Source organism: Bactrocera dorsalis, chromosome 6, assembly GCF_023373825.1.
Source record: "Bactrocera dorsalis isolate Fly_Bdor chromosome 6, ASM2337382v1, whole genome shotgun sequence".
NCBI lineage: Eukaryota > Metazoa > Arthropoda > Insecta > Diptera > Tephritidae > Bactrocera > Bactrocera dorsalis.
Genome location: NC_064308.1, coordinates 4,225,984 through 4,245,966, shown reverse-complemented (window position 1 = coordinate 4,245,966; position 19,983 = coordinate 4,225,984). Strand labels below are relative to the sequence as shown.

Here is a 19,983-nt window from a genome sequence, read left to right as displayed (position 1 = left end):
CTGAACAAAATCAATTCACGTCATGCGAACTATGTTCTGGAGGGCATAAGTTAAAAGCTTGCGAAAATTAAAAAAAAAATGAATGTCACTGAAAGGAACAACTTTGTCAGGTCAAAAAGACTCTGTACAAACTGTTTGTCCCACTCACACAATCTTAATACTTGCGAAAGCAAATTTAATTGCGTATATTGCCACAAAAGGCATCACTCTATGTTACATCTCAATAACTTTCCCAACACATCTCATAGCAGCGCTTTTTCAAAAAAAGCCACGGGTTTAGTTGCAACAGAAACTCCCGAAACAGAAACTCAACAAAATTGCCAAGATACACCATGCTGCTCAAAGGCATTAAAAACTCAAACGCTACACAGCGATAATCATAGTAGAGTACTACTACCCACAGCAGTTGTCTCCATCGAACATCGAGGAGAACTGTTCAAACTAAGAGCCTTAATAGACCAAGGGCCCCAACGATCCTTTATAGCGTCTAAGGCCCAATATAAATTAAAATTGCCAACAAAACATGCCAACTATGAAATTACGGGAATGGGCGGAAGAGTAGTACAAAACTCTAACAAAATATGCCCCATTACCCTAATTTCTCCCCAAGCGGATAAGCGCATTCAAGCAAATGCTATTGTCTTACCGCAACTAACAAACATGCTTCCAAGGTATCAAATAATTAGCAAGCATTGGGATAAGATTTCACATCTGACTCTAGCAGATCCCAACTGCAATACCCCCGCTCAAATAGATCTTCTATTAGGCAGCGATCTTATATCGCAAATAATACTGGAAGGTGTTGAAAAAATTTCGAAAACACTACTGGCGCAAAATACCATTTTCGGATGGGTCCTAAGTGGACTAGTTGCGGAACCAGTCACAGCAATGACAACTCAAGTTGAGGAAATCTCAAACGAGTACCTCAATTCACAATTGAGAAAATTTTGGGAGGTAGAAGAACTCCCCCCCATTCCAATTACAACACCTGAAGATCAGTATTGTGAAGACTTTTACAAAGCCACAACTAATCGATCAGATATTGGTCGGTATGTCGTACGACTACCAATAAAACAACAATTTCCAGACACACTCGGCTTAGGTCACTCTCGCACCTCTACAATACAGCAGTTTCTAAGTATGGAAAAAATCTACTTAGAAAAGGTGAGCTTAAACAAGTTTATGATGGTGTCGTGAAAGAATACCTTCATTTAGATCACATGGAGGAAATAAGCCCATGTGAAAAAATCATAAGAGTCAAATATTGCTCATTCTACTTGTCACATCATGCAGTAGTAAAGCCTGAGAAGAAAACAACAAAAGTTCGAGTGGTCTTCAACGCATCACGATCCACGAGCTCAGGTAATTCCCTAAATGATATTCTATTTACGGGACCCACACTCCAACCAGATTTAATGCTCCTCATATTGAACTGGCGTATATACAAATACGTATTCAATGGGGATGTCGAAAAGATGTATCGACAAATAATTGTTCATAAAGATGATCAAGATTTTCAACGGATTATTTTCCGAAATTCTGCCAATAGCTCACTGCGCGACTTTAAATTGAAAACAGTTACCTTTGGCATAAACTGTGCCTCTTATCTAGCCATTCAAACACTACACGAACTGGCAGAAGACACAAAGTCAGAATTTCCTCTGGCAACACAAGTCTTAAAAACGCAAACGTATGTAGGCGATATCCTGTCTGGAAGCCACAGTCACAAGCATACGAGACCTTATCAAAGGTAATAAATGCCCTCAACACCGCAGGGTTTCCTTTAAAAAAGATTACTGCCAATCACCCAAATATTTTAAAAAATATTCCTAAAGACCATTTTTTGGATACTAATTTCCTTATATTTGAAAAGGAAAGTACAACAAAAACACTGGTCATCCAATGGAATGCGATATCGGACCAGTTTTCATACACGACTGAGTCCATATCCGCATTATCCGCCATTACAAAACGCCAAATTCTCTCCTCGGTGGCAAAACTTTTTGACCCCGCAGGATGGCTTTCGCCAATTATGATACAAGCGAAAATCTTGATCCAAGAATTATGGCTAGACGAAACCGACTGGGACGAACAAGTGAAACCTCTTCGCTTAGAAAAATGGTCCCAGTTCGCTAATAATTTCAACGACATCTCAAAGATACAAGTTCCACGGTGGGTAAACTATTCCACCGAATACAACGTGGAACTACACGGCTTCTGCGACGCCTCTGAAAAGGCATATTGTGCCACTATATATGTGCGTACACAAACCGATGTCGCAACTACAAGCCACTTATTAGCGGCAAAAGCAAAAGTTGCGCCTCTAAAAACGCTAAGTCTCCCACGACTTGAACTCTGTGGCTCTCTGCTACTACCAAAGCTAGCTTCAACGGTGCAGACCCACTTAAAAATGGCGAAATACAGATTATATTTATGGCCCGATTCCGAGATAGTTCTAGCCTGGTTAGAAAAACCAGCACATGCGTGGAAAACTTATATTTCTAACCGAACATCTGAAATACTTGACCTAGTAGGATCAGTCACTTGGCGTCACGTAGCCAGTGCTGACAATCCTGCGGATCTAGGTACAAGAGGATGCAAACCTCTGCATCTCGCCACCTCCACCCTCTGGTGGAATGGCCCCCGATGGTTAACAGAATCTCCCGATTCTTGGCCGCAATCGCCTATGCGCAACATACTTGCCCCAGAAAGTCGTAAAATCGACACTTATCATGCAACACTGGATGACACTGACATCCTTGAACGATTCTCATCGTTCCCCCGAGCCCTCCGGGTAGTTGCCTATACGCTCAAGTTTTAGAGCGGCTTACACTTAAAGGTAAAGGAGCAACTTATCATTGCGATAAATTGACGCACCAAGACTTACAAAAAGCAAAGGTCGCTCTTATCGCATCAACCCAAACGCGCTACTTCAGCCGCGATATAGAATTACTAAGATAATAGAAGCCTATTGATCAAAAGAGCTCACTCTTAGTTCTAAACCCATTTCTAGATAGGAAGGGTTTACTTCGTGCGAATGTCGGCTTGCTAATTCAAGCCTCACGTACAACGAACGCCACCCTATAATCATACCAGAGAGGTATCCGTTTGCCACTTTATTTATTAGATATATCCACATACTAATGCTCCATGCCGAACATCGCCTCATGCAACATATGGTCCGCCAAGAGCTGTACATACCCCGACTGAAGCCCCAAATAAAGAAGTGCATTTTCATGTGCAAAATCTGCACTATGCATAAGCAAAAAATGCGATCGCAGATTATGGCAGCACTTCCACATAAACGCTGTAACTTTGCTCCGCCTTTCACCACTACAGGTGTAGATTTTGCTGGGCCTTTTATGGTAAAGGCATCCATGCTAAGGTCTCCTACCCTCATGAAAGGCTATGTGGCTGTTTTTGTCTGTTTCACGACAAAAGCAGTACACCTTGAGCTATGTACGAATCTGACGAAGGAGGCTTTTCTTGCGGCTTTTGCTCGTTTCGTCGGACGACGAGGCTTTCCATCAAAAATCATGAGCGATAATGGTAAAACATTTATCGGAGCTCAAAGAGCTACCGAAAAACAGTTTGTGGACTTCACAAAACAAGTCTCACCGGAAATTGTCCAAAAATACGCTCCACAAGGTATCAATTGGCAGTTTATCCCCCCAAGCGCCCCTCACATGGGCGGCTTATGGGAGTCAGCTGTAAAAAGCTTCAAATCTCATTTCAAGAAGCTAGCTGGCAACTATAAATTCAATTGTGAAGAGTTCACGACACTCTTAACTAGAATTGAAGCCGTTCTTAACTCACGGCCTCTCGCTGCACTCTCGCAAGATCCCTCAGATTTTACTGCCCTCACGCCAGGGCATTTTCTTAAAGGAGCGCCCATTCTGGCCACACCTGAGCCAGGCGTGGAGTCGCTTTCCTTATTAAACCGTTGGGAAAGAATTAAGATTCTCCATCACGACTTCAGTCGCCGATGGAAAGATGATTATTTAAAGGACCTCCACAGAAGGTACCGATGGAAAATCACAAAAAATGCGCCTAAGCTTGAAGATTGTGTCTTAATCAATGACGATTGTCTCCCCCGTACCGAATGGCGGCTTGGCCGCATAGAGAAGCTCTACTACGGCTCCGACGGTCATATTCGCGTAGTCGATCTCCGTACACAATCGGGAACGCTAACTAGACCGCTCGTTAAATTGTGCTTTTTGCCAACCGCAGATAAAATCGAAACGTAACCGCAACCAATAAACAAAGAAATAAAATAAAAAAAAAATTTATGTATATGTATATATAACGGGTGATTTTTTTGAGGTTAGGATTTTCATGCATTAGTATTTGACAGATCACGTGGGATTTCAGACATGGTGTCAAAGAGAAAGATGCTCAGTATGCTTTGACATTTCATCATGAATAGACTTACTAACGAGCAACGCTTGCAAATCATTGAATTTTATTACCAAAATCAGTGTTCGGTTCGAAATGTGTTTCGCGCTTTAATTTTGTTCAGCGATGAGGCTCATTTCTGGTTGAATGGCTACGTAAATAAGCAAAATTGCCGCATTTGGGGTGAAGAGCAACCAGAAGCCGTTCAAGAACTGCCCATGCATCCCGAAAAATGCACTGTTTGGTGTGGTTTGTACGCTGGTGGAATCATTGGACCGTATTTTTTCAAAGATGCTGTTGGACGCAACGTTACGGTGAATGGCGATCGCTATCGTTCGATGCTAACAAACTTTTTGTTGCCAAAAATGGAAGAACTGAACTTGGTTGACATGTGGTTTCAACAAGATGGCGCTACATGCCACACAGCTCGCGATTCTATGGCCATTTTGAGGGAAAACTTCGGACAACAATTCATCTCAAGAAATGGACCCGTAAGTTGGCCACCAAGATCATGCGATTTAACGCCTTTAGACTATTTTTTGTGGGGCTACGTCAAGTCTAAAGTCTACAGAAATAAGCCAGCAACTATTCCAGCTTTGGAAGACAACATTTCCGAAGAAATTCGGGCTATTCCGGCCGAAATGCTCGAAAAAGTTGCCCAAAATTGGACTTTCCGAATGGACCACCTAAGACGCAGCCGCGGTCAACATTTAAATAAAATTATCTTCAAAAAGTAAATGTCATGAACCAATCTAACGTTTCAAATAAAGAACCGATGAGATTTTGCAAATTTTATGCGTTTTTTTTTTAAAAAAAGTTATCAAGCTCTTAAAAAATCACCCTTTAATAGTAAACGCACCCACTATAAATAAATAGTCACCAAAAACCCAAACCAAAAGGGAAATGTCGATCCGTACGACGACTCACTCCTGCCACATTACGTTCCAACACCGGCCATATGATTATATACACATACACATTAGGGGTATAACTTTTAACAATTTTTTCAAAAATAAAAATTTACATGGCCATACATGATGAGCAATGGTGAAAAAATATTAACTCCGTTTTTACTTTTTTGTTTTCTTTCAAAAAGTACCCGCACCAACGCAATTGAATTTTTTTTTATTTTGATAAAAAAAAAGGAGTCCCTACGCGCGGATGAAGTTATACTTCTTAGTGATATTCAGAAATGCATATCATTTTATATGAAAGAAAACTAGAAAACTTAAATTCACATTTTATAAATTTATTATGCACATAAAATGAAGAATAAAGCAAAGTCTAAATGAATGACTTTTGACTCAGAAAGTAGTTCCGTCTCTTCGTTGCGGAAGAGAATATGCAGCGTAATCATCTCTCTTTTGTTCTTCGCCAATTTGGCTGCCGGATTGACTTGTGAAGATCAATTTTTTGTTGGTGACATATTCATATGTGTACGCAAATGTATGTTTGTATGCTTGTGATTTATTTTTTCGGCAATGTATGCAAATATATGTACATATAAGTATATATGAATGTATGAACATGCAAGTCAATGCGCACACATGCGTATACATACACTCATATGAGCATGTACAGACACACAAGATAGGATAGAAGATGTATGCCTTTTAACATCGTATACTATACAAATAAATATTTTTCTTACTAACAGAAATTAAAATAAAGAAAAATACTTATTTTTATAGTATACGATGTTAAAAGCAAAAAATTAAAAATTTATTCTGTCGGGATTCGAACCTAGGACCTGTGTTAGCATCTTGACCTTCCAAGCGCTTACCACCAACACCACCATTGACAATTAAGTTGCGCTGACTTAAGTATGATTTGGTTATGCATGTAAGAAACATTCGATGGTTCTAATAATTTTGTTTAAGTATAGAAAATAAATTTATCACAGCAATATACATATACATAATATGTATAAATATATACATAACATTGCTGTGATGCCCTGAGAAGTATAGTCTTAATAAATTTATTATTAATTTTTTGCTTACTAATAGAAATTAAATTTATCACAGCAATATTATGTATATGTTTATGTATATTGCTGTGATAAATTTGTTTTCTACTAGTAAGAAAAAAATATTTAGTAGTATAGATTTCCAAAAGCACAGAAATGATTCTGTGAATTTATTCATTAAAATCGCCACTCAGAAATCATTTTATCCCTTGTAAGCGAGCGATTTTCTTAAATCTCACGCTCCCAGATAAAACCATATACCTCGTCCTCGTGGGTCAGTTTCAAAAACCACAGAAATGATTCTGTGTGATTCTGAAAGGCCAACGCAGAGTATTTCAACCAAAACATACGTAAAATAGTTGAGAATTCGCAGAAATGAAAGACAAACGGAAGAAAAAGAAGTATAACTTCAATAATGCACAAGCATACAAACATATTTATGCGCACACATGTGAATATGTCACCAACCAAAAATTGAAACATTTTTCTACGAAAACAAAAACAACAACAGCATAAGCATGGAACATTGTGTTGTGTTATTGTGTCGGCCGAGCTGTGCCGAAAGAAACGAACAAACGATCGCCGATTGTCACCGCTTCGCTTGCTGCTCGCACATCTTCGCAGACAAGGTTGCGTTACATTCATATGGATGGAGCGAGGTTGCGCAACTTTGCGTTACTTTTATATGGAAGGTTGCGCAACCAGAATCTATCGCAACCTTTTCCGGCGTCGTATAAGAAGTATAACTTCAAAAAAATTGAAAAAAACGCGTTTAAAGTTTTCAAATCCCATAAGCCTCAATGTAAAAATGTGGATATCTCAGAAACCATGCATGATATTGTATAAAATTTTGATACGATATAAAACACTATAAAATCTACGTTTCGGCATCATTAACACAAAAAACGTTTTCTTTTGAGTAGGTATGATTTCTTTATTGGGAGCAATACTCCGATAAGAAAACGCGCAAATAGAAGAAATATTTTTAAATTTTATGAAAAAAAGATGTTCTTAAAAATTCAAAAGTGTGGACAAATAATTTAGTTAAAATATGTAATGGATGAGTCACTGGATGGAAAATCAATATCACCAAATATTCCGTTCGATATGTTTTCAGAAATGATCAATAATTTCGATGCTCTAAAACAAAGTTTCGCTCAAGGCAAAGAAAAATTGAAAGTAAAATGCATCAAATGGCGCGATGACATGCAGTATTAGTATGAGCTGGGACAAGCGTTCAAATATTATGAAAAAAATAAAATCTTTCCTTATATAAAATTTAAGACTCTACCATCGCTAAGCAACGCCCGTTGGAACTCAAGGGCTATACTCTGCATTTTGACATTCATACTCATTGCCAAACACCGAACAAAACTGTTGCCTATTTGCCAATTGATATGCGGCTCTTGGTATGACGTATGGTTTTCGGACCACCGTTTTCATGTAAATGACTTCACAAAATTAGAAACATCGGTAAAGCCTTTTAAAGCAGTGCACAAATGTTTTTTAAAACACTGGGTGAAGGAAGACTCATTTATTGCAAACCAACAGCGCTCAAATATATGCGCAGAACGAGCCATCAAATTGATACAAGACATTTATCCGAAATGTAAATCTAAGCGCAGTTTAAATATTAAGTTTATTGCTTCTAACTCTAAATAAAATATATGTGTAATTAAAAAAAAAAGAAAATGAATTAACAAAAACTATATTTTTCTTATATATAAATAATAATAAATAATATCTGATGCAAAATAATCAAAAAAATACTTTTTTTGAGTTAATGATGCCGAAACGTAGATTTTATAGTATTTTATATCGTATCAAAATTTTATATCGGTATCATGCATGGTTTCTGAGATATCCACAAAATAGTGCACATTTTTAAATTGAGGCTTATGGGATTTGAAAACTTTAAACGCGTTTTTTGCAATTTTTTTTTATCAAAATAAAAAAAATCCAATTGCGTTGGTGCGGGAACTTTTTGAACGAAAAGAAAAAAGTAAAAATGCAGTTAATATTTTTTCACCATTGCTCATCATGTACGGCCATGTAAATATTATGTTGCAAAAAAGTTATACCCCTAATATGTATATATATGATAATTAAAAAAACCTATTTCTTAACAGGTCGCTATGGAAGCCGAGATGCCCAATACTCCAACGCCCTCTGTACGTTCGGCCGTGACTGTTCCGCGCCCTAAAGCTACCCCTGTAGCAGCGCCGCGAACAACCATCGTTCCCGCAGCCCCCCGAGAAGTTCCGACAGCTCCGCGTATTGACACGCAAGCACGGGCTCCGGAACCAGCACCACTTCAGTGCACGCTATGTCGCTGCCGACATCGATTGCCACATTGCGGCATATTCAAGGGGATGACGCCTCAGCAACGCCAGCAGGTCGCCCAGGGCCACGGGCATTGCTTAAATTGTCTGGCGCCTACCCATCTAACGCGCGAATGAACCACCGGGCATCAGTGCCAGGTTTGTATGGGTCACCATCACACCATGTTCCACCGCAATGCTGGACCCGACGTTGAGCGTCGTCATCCCCCTCGCCGCAGTACTGCCAGCCGACGACTCCCGCGACCGCAACCGCGAAGGCAAGCCTTCCCTTCGGAGGAGTCCCGCGCCTGGCGCCGTCATCACCATACCACCCCGCATCGGAGGCGCCATACCAGGCCGCAGGCCCGTCGTAGGACAGGTCTCAGCAACAACTTCAGAGGCTACTAGGCTGAATACTCACCTAGGGGGGCCAGGATGTACAAATGAGCATCCTCCCCCGGGCATCCACACACACGCAACACTGACACGCACCTTCATCATACCCACGTCACAAACCAGCGAAACTTACATTCCACACCACACACCAGCTGATTCCACACCCAAACGAAAAGAAAAGGGGACCAAAAGGACAACTGCAACTCACTTCGCTTTCGTTCTCCGCAGCAACAAGTACGCGTGTGCGAGCCATTTTTTAATAACGTTTCATCATCCTCCAGTTTTTTCAACCTTTTATACATCAAGTCAAAAGTACGCGTGTGCGATCCGTTTTTTGAACAGCGGTTTCATCATCCTCCAGTTTTTTCAACCTTTTATACATCAAGTCAAAAGTACGCGTGTGCGATCCGTTTTTTGAACAGCGGTTTCATCATCCTCCAGTTTTTTCAACCTTTTATACATCAAGTCAAAAGTTACGCGTGTGCGAACATCTTTAAACGGCGTGTGTGCCATCCTCCAGTTTTTCAACATTTTTATATATCCAGTCGGAGTTACGCGTGTGCGAACATCTTTAAACGGCGTGTGTGCCAGCCTCCAGTTTTTCAACATTTTTATATATCAAGTCGGAGTTACGCGTTTGCGAACATCATTAAACGGCGTGTGTGCCATCCTCCAGTTTTTCAACATTTTTATATATCAAGTCGGAGTTACGCGTGTGCGAACATCTTTAAACGGCGTGTGTGCCATCCTCCAGTTTTTCAACATTTTTATATATCAAGTCGGAGTTACGCGTGTGCGAGCATCTTTGAAGGGCGTGTGTGTCATTCTCCAGTTTCAACATCTTTTCATCCTGAGTCGGAATTCTCAGCCGATACTCATTTTACAAATTACATTTTTCAACGGCGTTAGTGCCATCCTCCAGTTTCAACATTTTTTCATCCTGAGTCAGAGTTACGCGTGTGCGAGCATCTTCGATCGGCGTTTGTGCCATCCTCCAGTTTCACCATCTTTTCATCCTGAGTCGGAATTCTCAGCCGATACTCATTTTACAAAGTATTTAAAATTGTACATAAGCTAAATCCAAACGCAATATAATTACCTACACTAGTGCACGCGTATGCACATTGAAGTAAGTCCATTTTTTAATTTTTTTCTAAAATCAAATTTGGTGGTCATCGAGAAGGTGAGTGCGTGGGAAAATTTAAGAATTCGAGGTGCACAGGAAAAAGGGAGGTTATGAATTTTTATAACGAGTTTATTCGAATGCCATTTGGATTAAGAAAGGCTCCATCAACTTTTCAAAGATTGATGAATAGAGTCCTTAAAGAACATATTAATAACATATGCGTCGTATACATATATGGACGATATTTTAGTATTTGGCACTTCTTTAGAAGAGCATTTAACTAATTTAAAGCAAATATTTGAAGCCCTAAGGCTAGCAAAGTTAATAATACAAGTGGACAAATGTGATTTCTCAAGAAAGAAACAAAATTTTTTGGCCACATTTTACATTAGAAGAAATTAAGCCAAATCCAGCCGAAGTTAAAATCATACAAAACTTAAAGATACCTAATACCACAAAAAGAATAAAATCATTTTTAGGAATGATAGGGTTTTAGGAAATTTATTCAGGATTATGCAAAAATTGCACATCCTATGACGCAATATCTAAAAAAGGACAAACAATAAATATTTACAACCCACAATTTATTGCAACGTTTGAAAAATTAAAGGATATAGTTACAAATTCACCTATATTACGATATCCTAATTTTAATAAACAATAAACTGATGCAAGTAATTTCGCAATAGGAGCAGTTCTGTTTCAAGACGGTCACCCCATTGCATATGCATCAAGAACACTGAATAATCATGAAACAAATTATGCTACTATCGAAAAAGAACTCTTAGCGATAGTATGGGCAGTGAAATATTTTAGGCCTTATGTCTTTGGTAGGCAATTTGATTTGGAATGCGACCACCAACCATTGAAATAGCTAATGACAAAATACTCCGGGAAGGACATAAGTCCAAGACTTCAAAGATGGTTAGGATTTTGGGCGAATATAAGCCGCCATACACCATACAATACAAAGATTTTCGAATTTCCGGGTGACTTTGTACCGGATATGTCGGCCAATTTGAGAGTTACCTTAATAAAATTGAGAGCGTGTTTTTTTATAACAACAACACCGGGGTGTTTTTTCGCATAGAACTCCTTTTTGCATTGGCGGCCTTCGGCCGCCCTTTAAAAAAAATAACTCTGGTCGGTCCAACACCGGGGTGTATCAATTTTTTTCGCATAGAACTCCTTTTTGCGTGGGCGGCCTTCGGCCGCTTTTAAAAAAAAATAACCCTGGTCGGTCCAACCCGGGGTGTATCAATTTTTTTTCGCATAGAACTCCTTTTTGGGTGGGCGAGCTTCGGCCGAGCTTTAAAAAAATAACCCTGGCCGGTCCAACACCGGCTACGCCATCCACAGTATTTTAGCATTAAACACCTTTTCGCGTTCACTTCATACATTTATTGCTAACTGGGTTTAATTTATTCCCTTTTGTTCGTGTTTCTCGGCAATTTGACAGTTCAAATTAGGCAGTAATTTTGGTTTTTCGCATTATTGAACTTAATGGCGAAAAGGGTGTATTTTATTTAAAGATTTACAAAGAAATTAACAATAAAAAGTAATTAAAAACATTACTAGTGGTTTTTATAATTCATAAGTAATATATGTGCGTGAAAATGTATCCATAATTGGTTTGGTACAATGCACAACAGATGAAAATACAGTAGCATATATTGAGAAATTTGCAAAAAATAGCATTTTTTAAAGTGAATTTTTGGAAAAATTTGTGAACCGATTTTTATAAAATATGTTTTAAAATAAAGTTCGATAATTTAAGCATACATGCGTGTTTAAAGTTTTCAATTTGGTTCTCCCGTTAAGGTACAGTGAGCCAAAATTAACCGGCGCGATACTAAACCCAACCCACGTATTTAGTTAACAATGGAAAATTCGACTGTTTAAGATCCTTTATGTTTAAAATAATATTGCTTGTTTAATAAAACAGCAAGCAATCTAATTTACAGTGAAGTATGAATATCTACCCTAAAAAATGTCATAGTTGATCCTCCTTCCAAGGTTCCATATGAAATATCACTTTGCTCAGCTAAGTCAGAAGCACCCTCGATCGGAGTTATCATGCGTTCTACAGTTAGGAATGCAGCCAAATTAGCAGTATATGACGATATAATAATTAGTGTAAAAAACCACCAAATTGCTCCAACAATACGAGTTGATACTGCCTGCAAAAAAACATACGAAAAATTTATGTCAGCATTATTATATTAATATTATATTAATATTATATTAGTAATAACAGGACGTACGCAGCTATGCATGAAATTTAAATTAATAGCGTTGTGTGAATTATACAAGGTGCCTTCCAAAGTAAACAGGAATTAAAAAAAGAGAACAAATACTTTTTTCGGCTAAGTCAATTTATTTTATTCAAAATAGTCTTCCTCTGCTTCAATACAGTTTTTTTCACGGTCCAAAAGCATGTCGAACGAGTGTTTTAGCTTGTTGGCCGGTATGACCACCAGTATGCCGGCGCAAGCCTTTTGAATGGCCTCTACGTCTGCATAACGCTTTCCTTTCATGAGCAAATGCAGTTTTCCGAAAAGGAAGAACTCGCACGGTACCATATCAGGTGAATACGTTGAGTGATTGATGGTTAAAATGGTTAAAATTAATGTGAAGTAAATGGTTCCTTCGAATGTTGGATTCTGAGCAATTTTTGGTCGGCAGTCAATTTGTGCGGAACAAACCGTACACACACCTTTCGAAGCCCAAATGTTCGGTCTGTTATAATAACTAGCGAACTCACCTTTTGGTTTACTCAAACTCACTCTTTAGTTTTTTGGTATAAAGGAAATAACGCACAACACAAGGTTTTTTTGGAATTGTAAATTTCGTATCTCTATTTTAGTTATATACTTATGTATATTTCACAAGATGATAAATTGATGATGATTAAAACGTAGGCGCAAGTGCACGGTGGTTACCACTACGGGAGCAAAAAGCGAAGTGTCGGCGGCTGGAGTTGTCCGTCCCTTTTTTTGCGTAAACTGTTGTGTTTTAGTTGGAAGTGTGTTTGTTTGAGTGTATTGGTGTGATGTGGAAGGTGAGTGGTGAGTGTGGTGTGCTGTTATGGTGATTTTGTGTGTTGAAATGTGGTGTGGCTGTGTTTCATGATAGGGTTGGCCGAGAGCCATTTAGACATCCCGGCCCCCCTAGGCAAATTATTAGCCTAGTAGCCTTTGCAATGGCTGCAATGTGGCCACCACGTTACTAAGCCCAGTGGGTTGGCGAGACCGCGGCCTAGGTTGACGCCGCCGCGTAGAGGTATTGGGTTGTTGGCGCCGAGTACGTGTTCGGGATTCTGGTGGTGGCTCGGCTCTTCGTGGTCGTGCAGCACGGTTTGCCTGCGGTCGTCGGGTCGTAGCACGACTGGAGGAGGCAAGTTATTGTCTGCCGTCTCGATGAAGTAGTGTGTGATGCGGCCGCATCCATATTTGGCACGTATATTCAGACGTACACTACGATGTCGAGTGGGTAGTTGCCATGTGCCTGGACAATCTGCTGGCGGAGCGGAGGCAGCATCTTCTTAAATATGCTGCATAGTAGGCGCTGCGCGTCTGCTAGCACAGGCGTCGGATTTGCGCGTGTTGCACTTCGGGCAACGGTTGGTTGCGTTGTGGCCGTGGGATTTCGAGGGGCTGGTGTAGGCCCCGTTCGTAGTACGTGAATGGTCGACCGAACGGCTGGCGTTGGTGCTGGCGGCATATCGACATCCATTTCATCTGTCAAAGATATTATTTAAGTTATATGTTTTTGGCAGATACGGATATGATAGTTGGTGCTACGTTAAGTGGCACTGGTGGGTAGTCATGTGGATCACCCCTCTATTATTATATTACTTTTGCGGTTTTCATTAAGATATTATTCGTGGTTCGTTTTGCAGGCTATATCGATTTATCGTTTATTGTTTACGGTTAACGTGTCGGTTTTATCGGCTGTGGGCAAAAAGTATAGTTTAACGAGCGGCCAAGTTAATGTTCCGTTTTGCGTACGGAGATCAACAACGCGAATATGACCGTCGGAGCCGTGGTAAAGCTTCTCTATGCGGCCAAGCCGCCATTGAGTGGGGGGGAGACAATCGTCATGAATTAAGACACAATCTCCAAGCTTAGGCGCGTTTTCGGGTGTTTTCCACCGGTACCTTCTGTGGAGGTCCTTTAAATAATCTTCTTTCCATCGAAGACTGAAATCATGATGGTGAATTTTAATTCTTTCCCATCTGTTTAATAAGGAAAGCGACTCCACGCCTGGCTCAGGTGTGGCCAGAATGGGTGCTCCTTTAAGAAAATGCCCTGGTGTGAGGGCTGTAAAGTCTGATGGATCTTGCGATAGGGCAGCGAGAGGCTGTGAGTTGAGAACGGCTTCAATTCTGGTTAACAATGTCGTAAATTCTTCATAATTAAATTTATAAGTGCCAGCTAGCTTCTTGAAATGTGACTTGAAGCTTTTTACGGCTGATTCCCATAAACCACCCATATGTGGAGCGCTTGGGGGAATAAACTGCCAATTGATACCTTGGGGAGCATATTTTTGTATAATGTCAGGTGATACTTGTTTCATAAAATCCAGAAATTGATTTTCTGTGGCTCTTTGAGAGCCGATATATGTTTTACCATTATCGCTCATGATTTTGGATGGAAAGCCACGTCGTCCGACGAAGCGAGCAAATGCCGCGAGGAAAGCCTTCTTTGTCAGATTGGTACATAGCTCAAGGTGTACTGCTTTTGTCGTAAAACCGACAAAGACAGCCACATAGCCTTTCATCAGGGTGGGGACCTTAGCATGGACGCCTTTATTTGAAAAGGCCCAGCAAAGTCGACACCTGTGGTCGTGAAAGGCAGAGCAAAGTTACAGCGTTCCGGTGGAAGTGCTGCCATAATCTGCGTTCTCATTTTCTGCTTGTGCATAGTGCAGACCTTGCACGCGAAAATGCACTTCTTGATTTGGGGCTTAAGGCGGGGAACATAGTACTCTTGGCGGACCATATGTTGCATGAGGCGATGTTCGGCGTGTAACATGAGTATATGGATATAATTGATGAATAATGTGGCAAATGAGGATTTCTCTGGTATTATTATGGAATGGCGTTCGTTATACGTAAGGCTGGAATTAGCAAGCCGGCCGTTTGCACGAAGCAGACCTTTCGTGTCTATAAATGGGTTTAGTACTAAGAGTGAATTCTTTTTGTCAATTGGCTTCGATTGTCTTAGTAACCCTAGGTCGCGGCTGAAGTAGCGCGTTTGGGTTGATGCGATAAGAGCGACCTTCGCTTTTTGTAAGTCTTGGTGCGTCAATGTATCGCATTGGGGGCAAGTTGCTCCCTTTACCTTAAGTTTGAGTCGGTCTGCGAATTTGAGAATATAGGCGACTACTGTCAGTGCTCGGGGGAACGATGAAAATCGTTCAAGGATGTCAGCATCATCCATTGTTGTGTGATAAGTGGCGATTTTTCGACTTTCTGGGGCAATTATGCTGCGCATTGGCGACTGTGGCCAAGAATCGGGAGATTCTGTTAACCATCGGGGGCCATTCCACCAGAGGGTGGTGGTGGCGAGATGAAGGGGTTTGCACCCTCTTGTCCCAAGATGGGCAGGATTGTCAGCACTGGCTACGTGTCGCCAAGTGGCTGATCCTACTAGATCAAGTATTTGAGATGTCCGATTAGAAATATATATTTTCCACGCGTGTGGTGGTTTTTCTAACCAGACTACAATACTTCGGAATCGGACCAGAGGTATAATTTATATTTTGCCATGTGTAAGTGGGTCTGCACCATGGAGACTAGCTTTGCTAGTAGCAGAGCGCCACAGAGTTCAAGTCGTGGTAGACTTATGGTTTTTAGAGGCGCAACTTTTGCTTTTGCCACTAGTAGGTGGCTTGTACTTGCAATATCGCTTTGTGTGCGCACATATATAGTGGCACAATATGCCTTTTCAGAGGCGTCGCAGAAGCCGTGTAGTTCCACTTTGTATTCGGGGGAATAGTTTACCCACCGAGGAATTTGTATCTGCGAAATGTCTTTTAGGTTATTAGCAAACTGGGACCATCTTTCTAAGCGAAGAGGTTTCACTTGTTCGTCCCAGTCAGTTCCGTCTAGCCATAATTCTTGGATCAGGATTTTCGCTTGTATCATAATTGGCGAAAGCCATCCTGCGGGGTGAAAAGTTTTGCGACAGAGGAGAGAATTTGGCGTTTTGTAATGGCGGATAATGTGGATATGGACTCAGTCGTGTATGAAAACTGGTCCGATATCGCATTCCATAGGATGACCAGTGTTTTTGTTGTACTTTCCTTTTCGAATATAAGGAAATTAGTATCCAACAAATTGTCGTTTGATATATTTTTCAAGATATTTGGGTGATTAGCTGTGATCTTTTTTAGGGGAAACCCTGCGGTGTTGAGGGCCTTTGTCACTTGTGATAAGGACTCGCATGCTTGTGAGAGGCTGTGGCTCCCAGACAAGATATCGTCTACATACGTCTGTGTTTTTAACACTTGTGTTGCCAGAGGAAATTCTGACTTTGTGTTTTCTGCCAGTTCGTGGAGTGTTTGAATGGCTAAGTATGGAGCACAGTTTACGCAAAAGGTTACTGTGTTAATTTAAAGTCGCGTAGTGGACTATTGGCAGATTTTCGGAAAATAATCCGTTGAAAATCTTGATCATCTTTATGAACAATTATTTGTCGATACATTTTTTCGACATCCCCATTGAATACGAATTTGTATATACGCCAGTTCAATATGAGGAACATTAGATCTGGTTGGAGTGTGGGTCCCGTAAATAAAATATCCCCGAGGCATTGAAGACAACTCTGACTTTTGTTGTTTTTTTGTCAGGCTTTACTATTGCATGATGTGGCAAGTAGAAAGAGTAATATTTGCCTCTTATGATTTTTTCACATGGGCTTACTTCCTCCATGTGGTCTAAATGGCGGTATTCTTCTAAGACCCCATCATAATCTTGTTTGAGCTCACCTTTTCTAAGTAGGTTTTTATCCATGCTTAAAAACTGCTGTATTGCAGAGGTGCGAGAGTGACCTAAGGCGAGTGTGTCTGGAAATTGTTGTTTTAGTGGTAGTCGTACGACATACCGACCATTATCTGATCGAGTAGTTGTGGCTTTGTAAAAGTCTTCACAATACTGATCTTCTGGTGTTGTAATTGTAATAGGGGGGAGTTCTTCTACCTCCCAAAATTTTCTCAATTGTGAATTGAGGTACTCGTTTGAGATTTCCTCACCTTGAGTTGTCATTGCTGTGACTGGTTCCGCAACTAGTCCACTTAGGACCCATCCGAAAATGGTATTTTGCGCCATTAGTGTTTTCGAAATTTTTTCAACACCTTCCAGTATTATTTGCGATATAAGATCGCTGCCTAATAGAAGATCTATTTGAGCGGGGGTATTGCAGTTGGGATCTGCTAGAGTCAGATGTGAAATCTTATCCCAATGCTTGCTAATTATTTGATACCTTGGAAGCATGTTTGTTAGTTGCGGTAAGACAATAGCATTTGCTTGAATGCGCTTATCCGCTTGGGGAGAAATTAGGGTAATGGGGCATATTTTGTTAGAGTTTTGTACTACTCTTCCGCCCATTCCCGTAATTTCATAGTTGGCATGTTTTGTTGGCAATTTTAATTTATATTGGGCCTTAGACGCTATAAAGGATCGTTGGGGCCCTTGGTCTATTAAGGCTCTTAGTTTGAACAGTTCTCCTCGATGTTCGATGGAGACAACTGCTGTGGGTAGTAGTACTCTACTATGATTATCGCTGTGTAGCGTTTGAGTTTTTAATGCCTTTGAGCAGCATGGTGTATCTTGGCAATTTTGTTGAGTTTCTGTTTCGGGAGTTTCTGTTGCAACTAAACCCGTGGCTTTTTTTGAAAAAGCGCTGCTATGAGATGTGTTGGGAAAGTTATTGAGATGTAACATGGAATGATGCCTTTTTCGCAAGTATTAGGATTGTGTGAGTGGGACCAGCAGTTTGTGCAGAGTCTTTTTGACCTGACAAAGTTGCTCCTTTCATTGACATTCAATTTTTTAAATTGTTCGCAAGCTTTTAACTTATGCCCTCCTGTACATAGTTCGCATGACGTGAATTTATTTTGTTCAGATGTGAACGATTGTGCTTTGAAAAAGCTTCTATTTAAATTGTTGTTGTTATTGACTTGAGGTCTATTGAAGCTTCTGTTTAGGTCGGGTTGAACGTTTTTAGTTCTGACTGTTTTTTTATCTACCCTTTCCGCAATTTCATATTGGGCAGTTAAGAAATCTTTCATTTTTCAGTAATGATTTTTCTGGTAATGCGGCGGTACAGATGTTTATCAGAATAGGGTCTCAGCTGTCTGTGGGAACATTTTGTGTCGTTAGAACCGACAAACAATTTGAAATAGTGGATTCTAATTTTATGAATTCTTCACTTGTTTCTTTTTGAATTTTCGGCAAGTTCATGAGTATGGTTACTTGCTTGTCGACCAATATTCTTTTGTTTTCATATCTTGCTTTCAGAGCTTCCCAAGCCAAATTGAAATTGTCATCACTTAATGCGAACTGTTTTACTATTACGCCTGCTTGACCTTTTGTTTTGTATCGAAGATGATAAAATTTTTGAGTTTGCGATAGTTTTGGATGGTTTATGTACACGGCCGTAAACATGTCCCGGAAGGACGGCCATTGTTCATAACCTCCATGGAATATTTCTGTATCGCACGCTGGCACTTTGAGATGAATGCCTGTTGCCTGTTTTAGTTGATCTGGTTCATAATTTTTGTGTCTTCATACTGGTCTAAGCAGTTTTCAAATTTGGCGTATGCAGAAGATTTAAAGTTTTCTGGTAGATCTGAATCGTCAGTATCTACAATTGCGTCATATTCAGCTTGGAGACGTGTCCAAAATTTTTCAATAGTTTTCCTTTTTATTTCTATCGCCGATTCAGAATTGTCTTGAATCGGCGAAGAAGCAAATCGAGTGCAGTATTTTATTAGACAGTCACTCTCAGAAATGAATTTAGAGTATGATATGTCTTTCCCCCTCTTTTGTTTTGTAGCACCTTGCTTAGAGCGTGTAGCTTCTGCAGGTGTACATGGACTCTTATCGTCAGAAATCATTTTTGGAATTTTTAAGAATTGAGATGTTTTAGATTCTTTTGAATCTAAATCTGCGTTTATAGTTTATATTACTCGCCGTTGTATCTATAGGGTGATTTTTTAAGAGCTTGATAACTTTTTAAAAAAAAAAAACGCATAAAATTTGCAAAATCTCATCGGTTCTTTATTTGAAACGTTAGATTGGTTCATGACATTTACTTTTTGAAGATAATTTCATTTAAATGTTGACCGCGGCTGCGTCTTAGGTGGTCCATTCGGAAAGTCCAATTTTGGGCAACTTTTTCGAGCATTTCGGCCGGAATAGCCCGAATTTCTTCGGAAATGTTGTCTTCCAAAGCTGGAATAGTTGCTGGCTTATTTCTGTAGACTTTAGACTTGACGTAGCCCCACAAAAAATAGTCTAAAGGCGTTAAATCGCATGATCTTGGTGGCCAACTTACGGGTCCATTTCTTGAGATGAATTGTTGTCCGAAGTTTTCCCTCAAAATGGCCATAGAATCGCGAGCTGTGTGGCATGTAGCGCCATCTTGTTGAAACCACATGTCAACCAAGTTCAGTTCTTCCATTTTTGGCAACAAAAAGTTTGTTAGCATCGAACGATAGCGATCGCCATTCACCGTAACGTTGCGTCCAACAGCATCTTTGAAAAAATA

At 40.1% G+C, this 19,983-nt stretch overlaps 2 protein-coding genes and 1 pseudogene across 18 annotated transcripts in view; all 3 read right to left on the bottom strand.

Annotated features, from left to right (window-relative positions):
- Positions 1–19,983, bottom strand: part of LOC125779099 (glutamate receptor ionotropic, kainate 2) — a 2,985,835-nt gene that overhangs the window by 186,439 nt on the left and 2,779,413 nt on the right. For all 15 annotated transcript variants that reach the window (XM_049459577.1, XM_049459571.1, XM_049459583.1 and 12 more), the window contains one exon: positions 12,190–12,387. In XM_049459577.1, the coding sequence (XP_049315534.1) occupies positions 12,190–12,387 (198 nt within the window). The remainder of the gene's footprint in view (positions 1–12,189; positions 12,388–19,983) is intronic.
- LOC125779129 (uncharacterized) overlaps positions 1–19,983 on the bottom strand; it is a 530,169-nt gene that overhangs the window by 447,135 nt on the left and 63,051 nt on the right. The window lies entirely within an intron of this gene.
- LOC125779831 (small nucleolar RNA U3) lies at positions 6,550–6,679 on the bottom strand (annotated as a pseudogene).